The 15,801-nt window shown below is 45.4% G+C and overlaps 1 protein-coding gene across 2 annotated transcripts in view; it reads left to right on the top strand.

The window, feature by feature from the left end:
• Positions 1-15,801, top strand: part of VAV1 (vav guanine nucleotide exchange factor 1) — a 126,545-nt gene that overhangs the window by 75,739 nt on the left and 35,005 nt on the right. For both annotated transcript variants that reach the window (XM_030196869.1, XM_030196868.1), the window contains one exon: positions 14,389-14,490. In XM_030196869.1, coding sequence (XP_030052729.1) covers positions 14,389-14,490 — 102 coding nt within the window. The remainder of the gene's footprint in view (positions 1-14,388; positions 14,491-15,801) is intronic.

The raw sequence follows: 15,801 nt of genomic DNA, 5'->3' as shown, positions 1-15,801 counted from the left end.
CTGCCACCTGATATGCCCTGCCCACGCCCCTACTCCTACCGCACACCTACCCCACTCCCAATAACTTCAATGGGATGGGAGTAGCAGTGCTGACCTCAGTGGCTGCAGGCCACATTGAGAGCTAGGGGAAATATAAGATGGTGCACTCTTCATCCTCCACTGAGCCACGGTCCACCAATGCACATATGCTTCCCCCAAATATGCCCTAAATATTACAGTGGGGCCCTAAAATATCAATACATCTATCAAGAAAACTGAACAAGTCAAAGTACTATAGAATACTACATAGAAAATTGATGCTAACAGAATACTTTGGTCACGCACACAGAACACAAAATGCCAAATACAGAATAAGTGACCACAAACCATAAACAAATTAAATCAAAATCCGAAGAGGCCAGACCTTGCATTTAGCACAGCACAGAGAAATAGAAAGAGATGCATTTTCTCCTATACTGTGCAAAAAATGATAACACATGCAAGAGACAGTGTTAGGGGAGGTACAACTAGGGCAACTGCGTTTGGCTCCCTAGCCAGAGAGAACCCCAGACCAGCTGGAAGCTGAAGAAGGTGCAGCCTGTTAGTAAGCTTTGGGGTCCCCTCCTAAATATCTGCCTTGGGCCCCAGTCATATTCTAACACCAGCTCTGGCAGGATGTACATTTCAAATCTGACATATTCTAGTCACAAAATAGAAAAATAAAATTCTTTTTTTTACCTTTTGTTGACTGGTCAGTTTATTTTTCCAAGTCATGTTGGTCCCAGGCTTTGGTTTCTACTTCCTTCTGTCTTCTCTTAACTCACTCATCAAGGACTCATGTCCATTCGATATTTCTACTCTTTCTCCATGTTCACTATCCATCTTCTTCCATCTTTGTACCTCTATCTTCCTCCATGTTTAGTATCTCCCTTTCTCTGTGTCCCTATATTTCTCTGTCCAGCTTCTCCCCTCTCTTTGTCCCCAGTGCCATTATATTTCTACGCTCTCTGACCCTACCCCATCCAGCTTCTCTTCCTCTCACTCCCTCCCCTTTCCAGCATCTGGTTTGGTTGCTTGATTCCCTGCCTGCCTGCCTACCCACCCACCCACCCACCCCACCCTCCCTCACGCTGTAGGTTTAGTATTTGTTCCCTTTTCCTTCATCTCCTTGGTCTCTGTTTCCCTTCCCTCCCTTCCTCCCTCCCTCTTTGTGCTGTACCAGCAGTTTTCTCCCTTCCCTCCAGTTCGCCTCCCCCTCCTCCTCCCATGTCCAGCAGCTCTCTCTCTTCCATCCAGATCTCCTCCTCCTCCCACATTCAGCAGCTCTTTCTTTCCAGCCCCCTCCTCTTCCTCCCACATCCAGCAGATCTCTCCCTTCCACCCAGATCCCCTCCTCCTCTTCCTCTCATGTCCAGCAGCTCTCTCCCTTCCCTCCTGTCCCTTCTTCCTCTTCCTCCCTTGTCCAGCAGCTCTCCAGCCCCTTCCTCCTCTTCCTCCCATGTCCTGCAACTCTCTCCCTTCCATTCAGATCCCCTTCCTCCTCTTCCTCCCACATCCAGTAGCTCTCTCCCTTCCCTCCAATCCCCTTCCTCCTACAAGTCCGACTCCGGTATCCCTTCCCTCCAGCCCCCCCCCCCCCCCCCCCGTCCTCCCCCCAAAGGTCCAGCACTTACTTTAGTTCTGCCCTCTAGGTCCGCCCATCCAACATCCTTCGCTCGCTGTCACTGCTCTCCCGCGGCTCCAGGTACGGCTGTCCAGGAGGCAGCGTTCAGATTTGCCTGCCCTGAAATAATTCTTCTCCCCAGGCTCCGCTGCATCGGTCCCTGCATTCTCTTTTTCGCCTGTCACACAGCACTGCCAATCACACAGGCAGCTCTGCTCCTCCCTGCTGCGTCCATCTGGCCCTATGTAAACAGGAAGTGAATCAGAGAGGGCCAGATGGACATGGCAAAGGGGAACGGAGCTGCCTGTGTGATTGGCAGCGCTGTGTGACGGGCGAAAAAGAGAATGTAGGGACCGATGCAGCAGAGCCTAGGGAGAAGAATTATTTCAAGGCAGGCAGGCAACGCTGAATGCTGCCTCCTGGACGGCTGTACCCAGAACCACGGGAGAAAAGACAGCGACAGCGAACGAAGGATGTTGGATGGGTGGGCCTGGAGGGAAAGTGGCTGGGCCTGGGTGTGTCCATGCCCACCCGTGACTACGCCCCTGGTCCCTAGGGAACCATCTTTCTGCAGTCTCCTCCTAAAAGAATGCTTTAAATACACGTCCCACCCTCTGATAGTTGCAGGGGACATGAACATGGTATTAGATCCAGAGATGGATCCTTCTAGGGCACCACATACTCGAATGGGGTAGGGAGAAATTTAATTACAAGGGCTGTGCAGGACTTTAGGCCTGCTGGATCCGTGGAGGTTTTTACACCCCAAGGAGCGTGATTACACGCACACCTCTTGAGCACACCAGTCCCTTTCTCGTCTGGATTACTTATTTCTGAGTAGCGGCCTGTTTCCCCAGGTCGTATCAGAGGTGATTGGCCCGGAAGAGATCTCTGACCATGCCCTGATATGGGTGGATGTGGAGGCGGCCCCATCTGAGCAACAAAACTCGGGGTGGCGTTTTCCCTCGTTTTTGTATCACTCCAGAGACTTTCTAGCTTACATGCAACGACAATGGGATGAATATGTACGGCACAATCAAGAACATAAGACTGACCCCGTATTGTTTTGGCCTATGGGTAAAGCTGTACTAAGGGGACATATCGTTTATGTTAGTGCCCGCAAAAAACGATTAGTGCATGACATAGTAAAGCTGGAGCGGAAACTAAGGGCGGAGAAACGGTCCTACGTGGCCCGCCCCTCTGACACCAGTTTTGACATTCTACAGGCCACTAGGGTAGCATTGAACCCTTACATTCACGAACGCACCACACAGTTGCTATTACGAACAAAGCGGAAATTCTTTAGATTTGGGAATAAAATGGGTGCACTGCTCACTAGGGTGGTCAGGGAGTGGGAGGGCCCCCAGCACATACCATCTATAAAGACCTCTTCAGGGCGTGTCACATCTAATTTGAAAGAGATGGCGGAGACTTTTGTGACCCATTTTCAGGAATTGTACTCTAGTCCTGAGATGGCAGGGGTGGCACTGTCCAACATCCAAGCATACTTAGAGAGGTCAGGGTTGGTTAGATTTGCAGGAGACTTTATGAATGCTCTCAATGCACCGCTCACTGCTAAGGAAGTGCAAAGAGTGATTAAAGGCTTAATATTGAACTCAGCTCCAGGCCCAGATGGCTTCACGGGAGAGTTTTATAAGATGATGCAGACTCAAATACTGGGCCCCCTTGTAGACTATCTTGAAGAGGTGATTGAAACACAGGGATTTCTGAGACATGAAAACCAGTGGCATAGCCAGACTGCCAATTTTGGATGGGCCTGAACCCAAAGTGGGTGGGCACAAAATTTTCTCTCTACCCCCCTCCCCCAGCAAAATTTAGTCACGCTAATCAGATGCATTTGTCACACAGGGTAAAGTGCTGCTTTTCAGTGCATCAGATTTCAAAAAATTTATTTAATAGCATAACACCCTTTTCAGTGAGCTTTCAGAGGCCAAAACCTCCTGCCTCAGGTCAGTATAATGCTGTTACGGTATCCTCGCCTGACCTAAGGAAGGAAGTATTGGTCTCTGAAACTTCATTAACACAGGTACCATATTACTTTATCCTAAATTAAAAATAAAATAATTTTCTTTACCTTTCTTGTATGGCCATTTACTTTTTCTCATTGTGTCGCTCCCAGTCTCTAGATTCTGCTTTCCTTCGTTTTCGTTTAACTCTTCTGCCACGGTTTCCTGGCCATTTCTCATTTTTCTCTCCTTTTTCTTTGCTTTCTTCAATATTTTTCTGCCTCTCTCTCTCTCTCTCTGTCCTGATTTAATTCATTCTTACTATCCATTCTTTAATTTCCTTCATCTACTTATGGCTTTTCATCTTTTTCTCACCCTTGTTCTCCCCATGCCCCTTCCTCTTATTCTCCAGTCTTTCACTACTCTCCTTTTCCATCCAGCAGCTCTCTTCTTTCTCTCCCCATCCTTCCAGTCTCCCCTCTCTCTCCCCATCCTTCCAGTAGTCTCCCCTCTTTCTTTCTTTCTTTCTGCATCCTTCCGTCCAGTGTCACCTCTTTCTCCCTACCCTTCCATCCAGCGTCTTCCCTCTTTCTCTCCCCATCCTTCCATCCATCTATCCTCTCTCCTGATCCTTCCATCTAATGTCTCTCTCCCTAACCAGTGTCTCTGTATCACTCTACCCTTTTCTGTTCAGTGTCCCTTCTCTCTCCACATCCTTCCAGTCTCTCACCTTTCTCTGCATCCTTCCAGTCTCTCCCCTTTCTCTCCCCATCCTTCCATCCAGAGTCTCTCTCCCCATCCATCTGTTTTCCCTCTTTCTCTCCCCATCCTTCCATGTTTTCCCTTTTTCTCCCCATCCTTCCATGTTTTCCCTCTTTCTCCCCATCCTTCCATCTGTTTTCCCTCTTTTCTCCCCATCCTTCCATGTTTTCCCTCATTCTCTGCCATCCTTCCATCTGTTTTTTATCTTTTCTCCCCATCCTTCCGTTTTCCCTCTTTCTCCCCATCCTTCCATGTTTTCCCTCATTCTCTGCCATCCTTCCATCTGTTTTCTATCTTTTCTCCCCATCCTTCCGTTTTCCCTCTTTCTCCCCATCCTTCCATGTTTTCCCTCATTCTCTGCCATCCTTCCATCTGTTTTCCCTCTTTTCTCCCCATCCTTTCATGTTTTCCCTCATTCTCTGCCATCCTTCCATCTGTTTTCTATCTTTTCTCCCCATCCTTCCGTTTTCCCTCTTTCTCCCCATCCTTCCATGTTTTCCCTCTTTTTCTCCCCATCCTTCCATGTTTTCCCTCTTTTCTTCGACGAGGCCCGCCCTGCATGCCAGCGCCAGCCCCCATTGCCGGCCACTGCTGCTTTTCCTGTTGAGCAGCAGGGCCGGCGCTACAAAAAAGAAGAAGCGCTAATGGCGCTAACTTAAGGACGAGAAATGTTAAAAAAAAAAAAAAAAAAAAAGCGCGGCACCGGCAGGCACTGTCTCAGCAGCCTTAAGGCATTGGCTGCTGAGGCATTGGCTGCTGGCTCGCAGGCTCCTCCCGCAGACGGGAGGAGCCTGCGAGCCAGCAGCCAATGCCTCAAGGCTGCCGAGACAGTGCCTGCCAGTGCCGCGCTTTTTTTTTTTTTTAAACATTTCTCGTCCTTAGCGCCGTTAGCGCTTCTTCTTTTTGTAGCCCCCGGCCCTGCTACTCAACAGGAAAAGCAGCAGTGGCCGGCAATGGGTGCTGGCGCTGGGCGGGTCTGGGCTGAAATTGGGTGGGCCTGGGCCCACCCAGGCCCACCCGTAGCTACGCCCCTGATGAAAACACAGCATTAATCTGTCTCCTGCCTATGCCAGACCGTCCCAGGGATTTGCCCGGGAGTTACCGCCCAATCTCACTCATAAACGTAGATGTCAAAATACTATCTAAGATACCGGCTAACAGGTTGGCTGAGGGTCTGCCAGAATACATTCACCCAGACCACGTTGGCTTTGTTAAAGGGCACCAGTCTGTATGTAATATTCGCAAGTTATTGCTGGCCCTCTCCTGCTGTCAATGGAAATTCCTCTGGTGGTGACCACTTTGGATGCAGAGTGCACATTTGATAGGGTACACTGGCAATTCTTATTTGACACCCTCACTTATTTAGGGGTCTCGGGCTGGTACTTTAGGGCAGTGTCGGCATTGTATGCGGACCCAAGAGCAGCCTTGCTAGTTAATGGGCACCGTACTGAATCGTTCCCCATCCTTCGTGGTATGAGACAAGGGTGTCCTCTTTCCCCCCAATTGTTCCTTCTCATGCTTGAACCGCTTCTCGGAATGCTACGTAACACCGTGGCACTGGAGGGGGTCACAATACAACATAAAGAGATCAAAGTTATGGCCTTTGCAGATGACTTATTGTTAACTCTCACTAACCCCCAAGCCTCTATCCCTCATTTAATCCAATTGATCTCTGAGTATGGTGCTCTTTCGGGGTTCAAACTGAATTTTAGTAAGTCTGTGGCCCTTCCTTCCTCTCCAACAATACAAAATTCATGGCATGGGAACTTCCCAGTTACCTGGGTGGGATGGCTGGATCAAATATCTGGGTGTTATTATTCCAGAAAATCTGCCCACGTTATATGCCTGCAACATTCGTCCCTTGGTGATCTCCCTTCAGAAGACCCTTAGCCTGTGGCGAGCCTACCCGGTCTCATTACTGGGGAGCATAGCACTCTTCAATATGATCTGGGCTCCGAAGTGGTTGTAAGTTTTTCAGATGTTGCCCTTGTTCTTGTGGGTTAGGAATGAAAAAGCACTGAATAAAATGTTGCGGGTATATCTGTGGCAGGGGAAAGGGTCCGACTACCCATTTCAATTTTGCAGAAGCCCAAATCACATGGGGGACTAGGTCTGTTAAACTTGAGACACTTAACAGTAGCTTGCACAATGAGATATATTATTACAGGAACGTAAATGACTTTTCTTTATCTGGACTGGAGTCTAACCTTTTTTGCAGATCCAATTTCAGCTGGCAGATACACACAATAACGAAGCGCTCCCCAACACAGCTACGTTTTAACCTGTTTATCCACACAGCACGAGCAGTTTGGAGATGGCTGTGTAGATGCCACCACTTCTCGGCAGCAGTGACCCCCTTTTTGGCAATCAGGCACAACCCAGACTTTCCTGCTGGAATAGACTCATTGGTGTTTGCTTGCTGGAAGACTCTGGGGATTCAATACCTGTCCCAGTTGCTCACGGAGGATGGTAAACTGCAGCCCTTTGAGGTGCTGTGTACTCGTTATCAACTGCCCCCCACAGACTCTTTTGCCTATTTTCAAGTACAGCATTATGTGAACAGTCTGCCTTGGGAAGACTTGTGCGAAGATGTTCAGGAGACACTGAGTGAAGCGCTCACACTGAACTCTCAGAACTTGGTGCCTTTAGCCTTTCATCATAAGTACCTGCAGGAGTCTTCATCCGAGTTGGATTATGCATGGCTGGCTACGAATTGGAACTTTGACTCGCTGACACAGTTGTCCAGCCAGCACATCCAGACCTGCCTGCACCAGATATATCGAACCACCTGCAATGCCCACTGTGGGAATTAAAGTACAAATTTCTTTTGAGGCTTTACATCTTGCCGCGTCGGGCACACAAGGCAGGATTTGCAAGCTCGGAAGAATGCCCAAGATGCCTGGGTACCCCGGCCTCGCTGGGTCATATGTTGTGGATGATGTCCCAGAATATAGGGCTTTTGGGCAAAAGTGTTACGTGAGTCAGAGGCAATGTGGGGATGCACCCTCCATAAGGGCCCCCAGATTATGTTTGAAGACTATCAATTACCTACACCCTCGCCTCCGGGCCTCTTAGACTTCTTCTGGAGACTGGTGCTGATGGCAAAAAAGACTATTCTGCAACAGTGGAGAGAGCCCGCGACCCCTACTTTCTCGTCTTGCCGGATGCAAATGACTTCTTTGCTGGCTATGGAGGCTCAAATTTTTTCAGATGCCTCCTCGTCCTCAGGCAGATGTTTTCGCCATTACTACTACTACTACTACTACTATTTAGCATTTCTATAGTGCTACAAGGCGTACGCAGCGCTGCACAAACATAGAAGAAAGACAGTCCCTGCTCAAAGAGCTTACAATCTAATAGACAAAAGACAAAAAAAAAAAAAGTAATCAAATCAATTAATGTGTACAGGAAGGAGGAGAGGAGGGTAGGTGGAGGCGAGTGGTTACGAGTCAAAAGCAATGTTAAAGAGGTGGGCTTTCAGTCTAGACTTAAAGGTGGCCAAGGATGGGGCAAGACGTAGGGGCTCAGGAAGTTTATTCCAGGCGTAGAGTGCAGCGAGACAGAAGGCGCGAAAGTCTGGAGTTGGCAGTAGTGGAGAAAGGAACAGATAAGAAGGATTTATCCATGGAGCGGAGTGCACGGGAAGGACGAGTGTGGAGAGATACTGGGGAGTAGCAGAGTGAGTACATTTATAGGTTAGTAGAAGAAGTTTGAACAGGATGCAAAAATGGATAGGGAGCCAATGAAGGGTCTTGAGGAGAGGGGTAGTATGAGTAAAGCGACCCTGGTGGAAGACGAGACGGGCAGCAGAGTTTTGAACCGACTGGAGAGGGGAGAGGTGACTAAGTGGGAGGCCAGCAAGAAGCAGATTGCAGTAGTCTAAACTAGAGGTAACAAGGGTGTGGATGAGGGTTTTGGTAGAGTGCTCAGAAAGAAAGGGGCGGATTTTACGGATGTTGTAAAGAAAGAAACGACAGGTCTTGGCAATCTGCTGGATATGAGCAGAGAAGGAGAGAGAAGAGTCAAAGATGACCCCAAGGTTTCGAGCTGAGGAGACAGGGAGAATGAGAGAGCCATCAACAGAAATAGAAAACGGGGGGAGCGGGGAGGTGGGTTTGGGGGGGGGGGGGGGGAAATGAGAAGCTCGGTTTTGGTCATATTTTATTTCAGGTGGCGTTGAGACATCCAGACAGCAATGTCAGACAAGCATGCTGAAACTTTGGTTTGGATGCAAGGTGAGATATCAGGGGTAGAAAGGTAGATTTGGGAGTCATCAGCATAGAGATGGTAGGAAAAGCCATGGGATGAGATTAATGAACCAAGGGAAGAAATGTAGATAGAAAAGAGGAGGGGACCAAGAACAGAACCCTGAGGTACGCCGACAGGCAGAGGGATAGAAGTAGAAGAGGATCCACCAGAGTGAACACTAAAGGTGCGGAGGGAGAGGTAGGAAGAGAACCAGGAAAGGACAGAGCCCTGGAATCCAAGTGAGGACAGGGTATCGAGAAGTATGCTGTGATCGACAGTGTCAAAAGCAGCGGAAAGATCAAGAAGAATGAGGATGGAATAGTGACCTCTGGATTTAGCCAGTAATAGGTCATTGGAGACTTTAGTAAGCGCAGTTCGGTTGAGTGGAGAGGGCAAAAACCAGATTGTAGTGGGTCAAGAATAGCATGTGAGGAGAGAAAATCAAGGCAGTGGCGGTGAACAGCACGCTCAAGTAATTTGGAGAGAAAAGGAAGGAGGGAGATGGGTCGGTAATTAGAGGGACAAGTAGGGTCGAGTGAAGGCTTCTTAAGGAGAGGTGTGACCACAGCATGTTTAAAGGCAGCAGGGACAGTCGCAGTGGAAAGTGAGAGGTTGAGAATGTGACAGATAAAAGGAATAAGAGCAGGAGAGATGGCATTAAGAAGGTGGGTGGGAATGGGATCAGAGGAACAGGTGGTACATTTTGAGGAAGAAAGGAGAAGTGCAGTTTCCTCAATAGTAACTTCAGGAAAGGAGGAAAGGGAATGAGGGGAAGGAGAGAGAGGGGAACGGACTAGTGGAGGGAGAGGTGGTGAGGTAGAGAAAGCAAGGTTTATCTTTTGAACCTTGTTGTGAAAGAATTCAGCAAGGGTCTGAGGAGATAATGAAGGGGGAGTTGGGGGAGGGGTCACCTTGAGGAGAAAGTTCAATGTGGTGAAGAGAAGTCAAGGATTTGAGCCAAGAGAGTTGGTCAGTTGGATATAATAATCCTGTTTGGCACGTAAAAGAGCAGATTGGAAGGAGGTCAGCATGAACTTAAAGTGTAAGAAATCAGCAAGGGCCCGAGATTTCCGCCAGAGGCGTTCGGCGGAGCGGGTACAGGAACGTAGGTAGCTCCCATTGTTGGGAGCGCTTTGGTTCCACTTTGCAGCTTGCCACTAGAAATCAGATATTCCACTGAAGGACAGTCTGGCTTCCGTGCAACACAGGGGTGGGTTTAAGGGAGAAAATGTTTGCAGTCACTCTTGAAATCTCTCATTATGGACAGCAGGGTCAGAAGGTACTTATGACCTGTAATCTGTGCAATTGTTCTCTTGCTGTCATGCTTCAATAAAAATTATTTCAAAGAAAAAAAATGCTGCAATTACACATACCTGTAATTTGTAAACTTGCCCAACTTTCATGTACAATTTGAGAAACCACACATACACACACAGACATGCATACAAGTACACATGCACAAGTACACACACGAATACATACAGACACATGCATACACATGTACAAGTACACACAAACACATACTGCCATCTCCACATGAAAGCTGCTGAATTTGTGGTGGTCATTTTTTCAATGAATATTTGTAAAATAGCTGCTGCTACTGGATGTGCTGGTTTGCATACATAAACACACACACATACACACATGCATACATGCACACACACGTGTATTAATGCATGTCTCTCCGAAAATGCTCTCTGATGGCAGATCCTTTTCTAAAGCTCCATCAGAAGTGAGCATGTCCCTACTTGGATGTTTCGGTTACATTCTACGTATAACGTAAGATTGGGCAGCCAGAAGATGTTCAAGTCTTTTCCTGTCTTTTCCAGACTAATTTTCTCAGCTTACAAATGTGAGCGAGCCACGCTGCTTGTTCTGAAATTATATTGGTTGCTAATTGAGGTACAACTACAGTACAAAATCTGTTTGATGATTTAAAAAATCTTGTATGACCCGGCCCCAATTATCTGATGCCGATTGCTCAAATATTGTCTGGTAGTGAGACATATGCTTTACAAAATCGAATGAGGCTTGGTTTTCCAACTGTTTCTAAAACTAGATCAAAGAATTATTTTATCTTCTATCTCATTTCAAAGGGCTAAAATTTAGAATTCATTATTGTCTACTTTTTATTTCAAAAGTATTTATAACGAAAGATTAATTCCACAGCTTTGTCCACTTTCTTGTGAGAATGTTTTTATTGAATTTTGTGATATTTCAATTTTGATGTATTAGTGGTATTTTACTGTGATTATGTTTTTTCTGGATTTTGTGCAATACAAATTGGTATAGTCTTTAATATTGATGTAGTTCCTTGGTATTGTCCGAGATTTTTAATCTATTAATCCACATGGAACCTGAGGAGGGATGTTGCAGAATACAAGAATCATTGTAATGTAAATGTAAACGTTTTCAGGTTTTTCTGGCCATTCTGTTTTGTCAGTTTCTGATAATAGAGGGCACTATGTAGAAAGAGGCACACCTGTTTGAGAAAGAGGGCAACCTAGTTGTGGCCCTGCTATTAGGCCAAGTGAGACAGAGGCCTCAGATGACGTTCTCCACGAAGCCAACCAAACTACCCAGCTGTAACAAGTGATAGTTTGAATTTCTTTTTTTCTCTTTTCAAATTCCAAACAAACTTCCAACCACCATAAAAAAGCTCTTGAAATTTTCAAATATTTATTATCACAAAATCCAACAAATACTCTTGACTTAATTAAATATTTTTGATCTGTAGAGACATTTTATATTGATGTTAGGTAGACTTTTATCAATACTGTTTCATCTTTTGCAGTGCACGGACACCTCCACCAACATGCGACGTGTTTTGCAAATCGCTGCCTCTGGGTGTGGTCCACCATAACTAAAATTTAGGATTGGCAGTCAGAACCAAATACATAAATTTAAAATTAGATAGATGTAAATAACTTTCACATAACTTATACGCAAAGAATCGCATATACTGCGTCTGTGCCTGCTGCATACTGAATCCAGTGCACTACTATTAAACCATTTAAATAGAACACACGAACCCCGTTGGCCCAATGAGATTGCTACAACACAATGACATCATCAATATGAATTATTTATTTATTTGTTACATTTGTATCCCACATTTTCCTACCTATTTGTAGGCTCAATGTGGCTTACATAGTACCGGAGAGGCGTTTGCAGACTCCAGTGTAAAGAAATACAAAGTGATGTTGTGGTAAGATAAAGTTCATGTGGCACAGCCACAGTTAGGGAATCGTACAACTGAAGAGTTATGTCCATTACGTACTTTAGTTTTGTTGTGTTGCAGAGATCAGGCATTTATGGATCGGTAGGGTATGCTGCGTTCCAATCTATTTCTAAATTTCACCCACCTGGGGACACAGTACCCAATGTGAAGATCCACTATTGTTCTTTATAATTAAGTAAGCTATCAATGTCCCCTCCCTCTTTACCCATTTCTATCTGATGAATAATGCGCCACTTGATGTCTGTCCATTCATGGTGTTTTTCACGCCAGTGGTTAGCAATAGGGGCTGTCAAAGTTGCAGTTTTTATGTGAGACTTATGTTCATTCAATCTCTGTTTTACCAGTCTCGTAAATTTACCTATATAACTTAATTAGCAGGGGCATTGTATCAAGTAGACGACATTACTGCTGTTACAATTTGTATTCATTCTAGCACAAATATTACGTGTAATACCTGCCACTTGCCAATTAGCTCCCTCTGTAGTTAGTAATCCAGCCACTTATAAGTAAGTATTTCTCCAATGGTTCTACCCCTCCGATATGCTATCGGGGCGTTCTCGTAACCCAATGTGAATCTGCAAAATATCCCAATATTTATAAATCAAGATGGTGACTGCAGAACTAGCTATTATATATGGTACAGCTATGTAATTTTAAATTTATGCATTTGGTTCTGACTGCCAGTCTTAAATTTTAGTTGCGGCGTACCAAATCCTGAGGCAGTGATTTGCAAAACATACTACATGTTGGTGGAGGTGTCCATGCACTGCAAAAGATGAAAAAGTATTGATAAAAGTCTACCTAACAACATTTTAAAGTGTCTGTACAGATGAAATCTATTTAATTAAGTCAAGAGCATTTGTTGGATTTTGTGATAATAAATATTTTCAATTTTCAAGAACTTTTTCATGGTGGTTGGAACTTTGTTTGGAATTTGAAAAGAGAAACAAAGAAATTCAAATGATCACTTGTTACAGCTGAGTTGTTTGGTTGATGATATAATATCCCCGCTAATGCTTTTGGACCATTTAAACTGATTCTCCATTGAGCGGCATCTCCCCCCTTCCCTCCTCAACCCTCTTTCCTTGTATTTACTTACTTTTTTCTTTTCTAAAAGCAGCAGTGACAGCAGCAGAGATTCCCATAGGCTGCCCTGCCATTGGCACTGGCCTCTTCTCCCTACTGCAGCCCACCTCTTGACAAACTTCTGTTTCCTCAGAGGGGGGATGCAGTAGCTCAAAGAGGGCAGCCTATGGGAGTCGCTGCCACTGCTGCCTTTTGGAAAAGAAAAAAATAAGATAAATATGGGAACAGGGTTGAGGAGGGAAAGGGGATGATGCCAGGTCATGGCCAGTCGCAGGATGGCATCTCATCCCTACCTCAGATGGCAGTTTTGTACTAGGCTGCACATTTGGTTTGCTAGTCTCTAAACATGTTACAAAATATTACAAGCAAAAAATTCAACAGGAATTAGAGAGAAAAGTCTTTTTATTCTTACTCACCAGCACAGCATCAGATATCAGTAGTAACAAACTTACAAAATCTAACATCAGTACCTCTGGTAATTATAAGTAATCAGACTAATTATATAAAGAAGAGAAAAAGAAGGAAGGAAAGCTTATTCCTCATACAAAGGTCACAGAACAGACAGAAAGAAGAGAAAGAAAGGAAGAAAGAAAGAATGAACGAAAGAAAGATTCTTAGATATAGAGAATTCGTTTTTACGAAGGGGGGAGAGTACTCCGTTTGGGGAAAAAATAGGCCATTGGATGGATCTGAAACTCTCTTTCCAAGCATGCCTAGTTTTTCAGAGTTTCTTTGTCTGCAGCATGGTTTTATAGGCTGTGGTGAGCATCCACCTCTCCTCTACCCTGGACCAATCATAGGTGCTAGAGACTTGTAATTGGGTCTTGCATATGTGCTGGAGGCTTGCAATTGGTGTCCTTGCCATACCTCTTCTCAGTGAGTTACATTTGTAACAAGTTATACCAGATAGCTGAGTTGCCCTAGCAACGGGAGGCACCATCAGAGTTTGTGACCAGCCAGAAATTCCTTCATGTGGCTGATAGGAAAAGAGAGATGGGAAATGGGAAATAGTGCAGCATACCTGAAGTAGAACTTTATAGCTAAAAACTGATCTTGCCTTGGGCCGACCCTGGGCACACGTGCTTGAGAAAGAGGGCACACCCATTTTTTTCCTTACAGGGTGCATATGCACGCACAAGTTTGCACATGTGCAAAGGTTTGTGGATGTGTTGTAGTTCCCTTATCAGGACAGAGTGTTGCTCTATTATTGACAAATGACAAAACATGAAATGCTGTATTTTTTTTTCTTCTTCTGGTAGCAACATGCAATGACAGTGTATGTCATTTCAAATGACAGCCCAGCCCTAGTAAAGTGGGGTTGAAACTTACAGAGGAGGTGTCACTCACAACACGCACAGCACACTGATGTGTAGATCTCCTGGTTCTCTGCCACCTTTTGAAGCAGTTCCATACAAATGTTAACCTCCAAATTTCTTTTTGTGCAGGTCCAATATTTATCCAGGCGATGCTACCGCCAATGGCCATGAGTTCCAGATGTTTACCTTTGAAGAGACAGCTTCTTGCAAAACTTGCCAGATGCTTCTAAGGTACATGATTAGATTGGATTTCTTGATTTGATATACCACCATATACTACTGTGTCTAGGTGACTTACAACAAAATCATAATCATACATCGTACAATGTACTTACATTATGCAAACTTTCCTACTTCATCTAAAAACAGTTAATCAATCAACAGTAAAAAAAACATGTATGAGAGCCAGTGGTGTGCTGGTAAATGTTTAACAGGCTCTCTCCCCGGTCCCACCTCTGCGCCACCTCCCCCATCCACCTCTGTGCCCCCGTCCATATCTGCGTCCCCCCGTCCACATCTGCCTCCCCCCCCCACATTGCAGAGCTGGCTATAGCTGGGGAGAAAGCCTGGGGGGGCAATTCATTACTCCAGGAAAAAAAAATTAAATGATCCCAGGTTCCAATCTAAATCATGTTTAATATGGGATAAAATGCCATAAATAAGTAAATAAATATAAACTTTTAATGTTGAGCACCTGATTCTCAAGTGGACATATTCCAAACACTATAATGAAAATAAAATGATTTTTTCTACCTTTGTTGTCTGGTGACTTAGTTTTTCTGATCATTCTGGCCCAGTATCCGATTCTGCTGCTATCTGTCCTTTTAACTCCGTTTCCAGCGCTTCCTTTCCATTTATTTCTTTACTTTCCTCCTTTCTTCTTCATTTCTTGCCCTACATCTGTAAGTAAAAGCTGAGTCCCCCGCAGACTTGATTGTCCAGTGAATCCAACTTCTGCCTATTTTCTTCATCCATGTGCAGTTTTTCTCCTCTCTTCCTTTTCCCTCATCACATCTCCTTCCTCACTCTTCCCTCCCCTCTATCCATGTCCAGCATTTCTTCTCTCTCCCTTATTGGTATGTGATACTTTATACCCAAGTTTGATTTGTCCTTTCCATTCTCAGGGCACACAAAAGCTTTTCCTTCTTTACTCAATTTCAGTCTGACTTTACTGAAGAGCAGTAAAGGGACTGAGTGGTGCTTACTAGTAACACCCACCCCTAAAAAAAAAGAATTTCAGTACAGAGGTAAATGGCACTGATGCTTCTTAAGATCTTGGCGGACTTCACCCTCTAGTACAGTTCAGATTGTGCACTGAGGTAAAGCAGATTTTTAGAGGGGGAACATCTGATGCACCTGCAACACCCTGAAGCCTAGTCTAGCCTGCAACTTGAACCCGAAGGCTTAACGCAAGCACACACCTAGCTGCTCATCTTGCACCCCATATACAAACCGCACGCAATTCGTGGAAGAGCGCTTCTGGCAACAGCACCGTGCAATCTCTGAAATCCCCCAGCAGGAGGCGCTGCCCGGAGCAGGGCT

Source organism: Microcaecilia unicolor, chromosome 3 (genome assembly GCF_901765095.1).
Source record: "Microcaecilia unicolor chromosome 3, aMicUni1.1, whole genome shotgun sequence".
In the NCBI taxonomy this organism is placed as follows: domain Eukaryota; kingdom Metazoa; phylum Chordata; class Amphibia; order Gymnophiona; family Siphonopidae; genus Microcaecilia; species Microcaecilia unicolor.
Note: the sequence above shows the minus strand (reverse complement) of the source record. Positions and strands in the feature narration are given on the sequence as shown.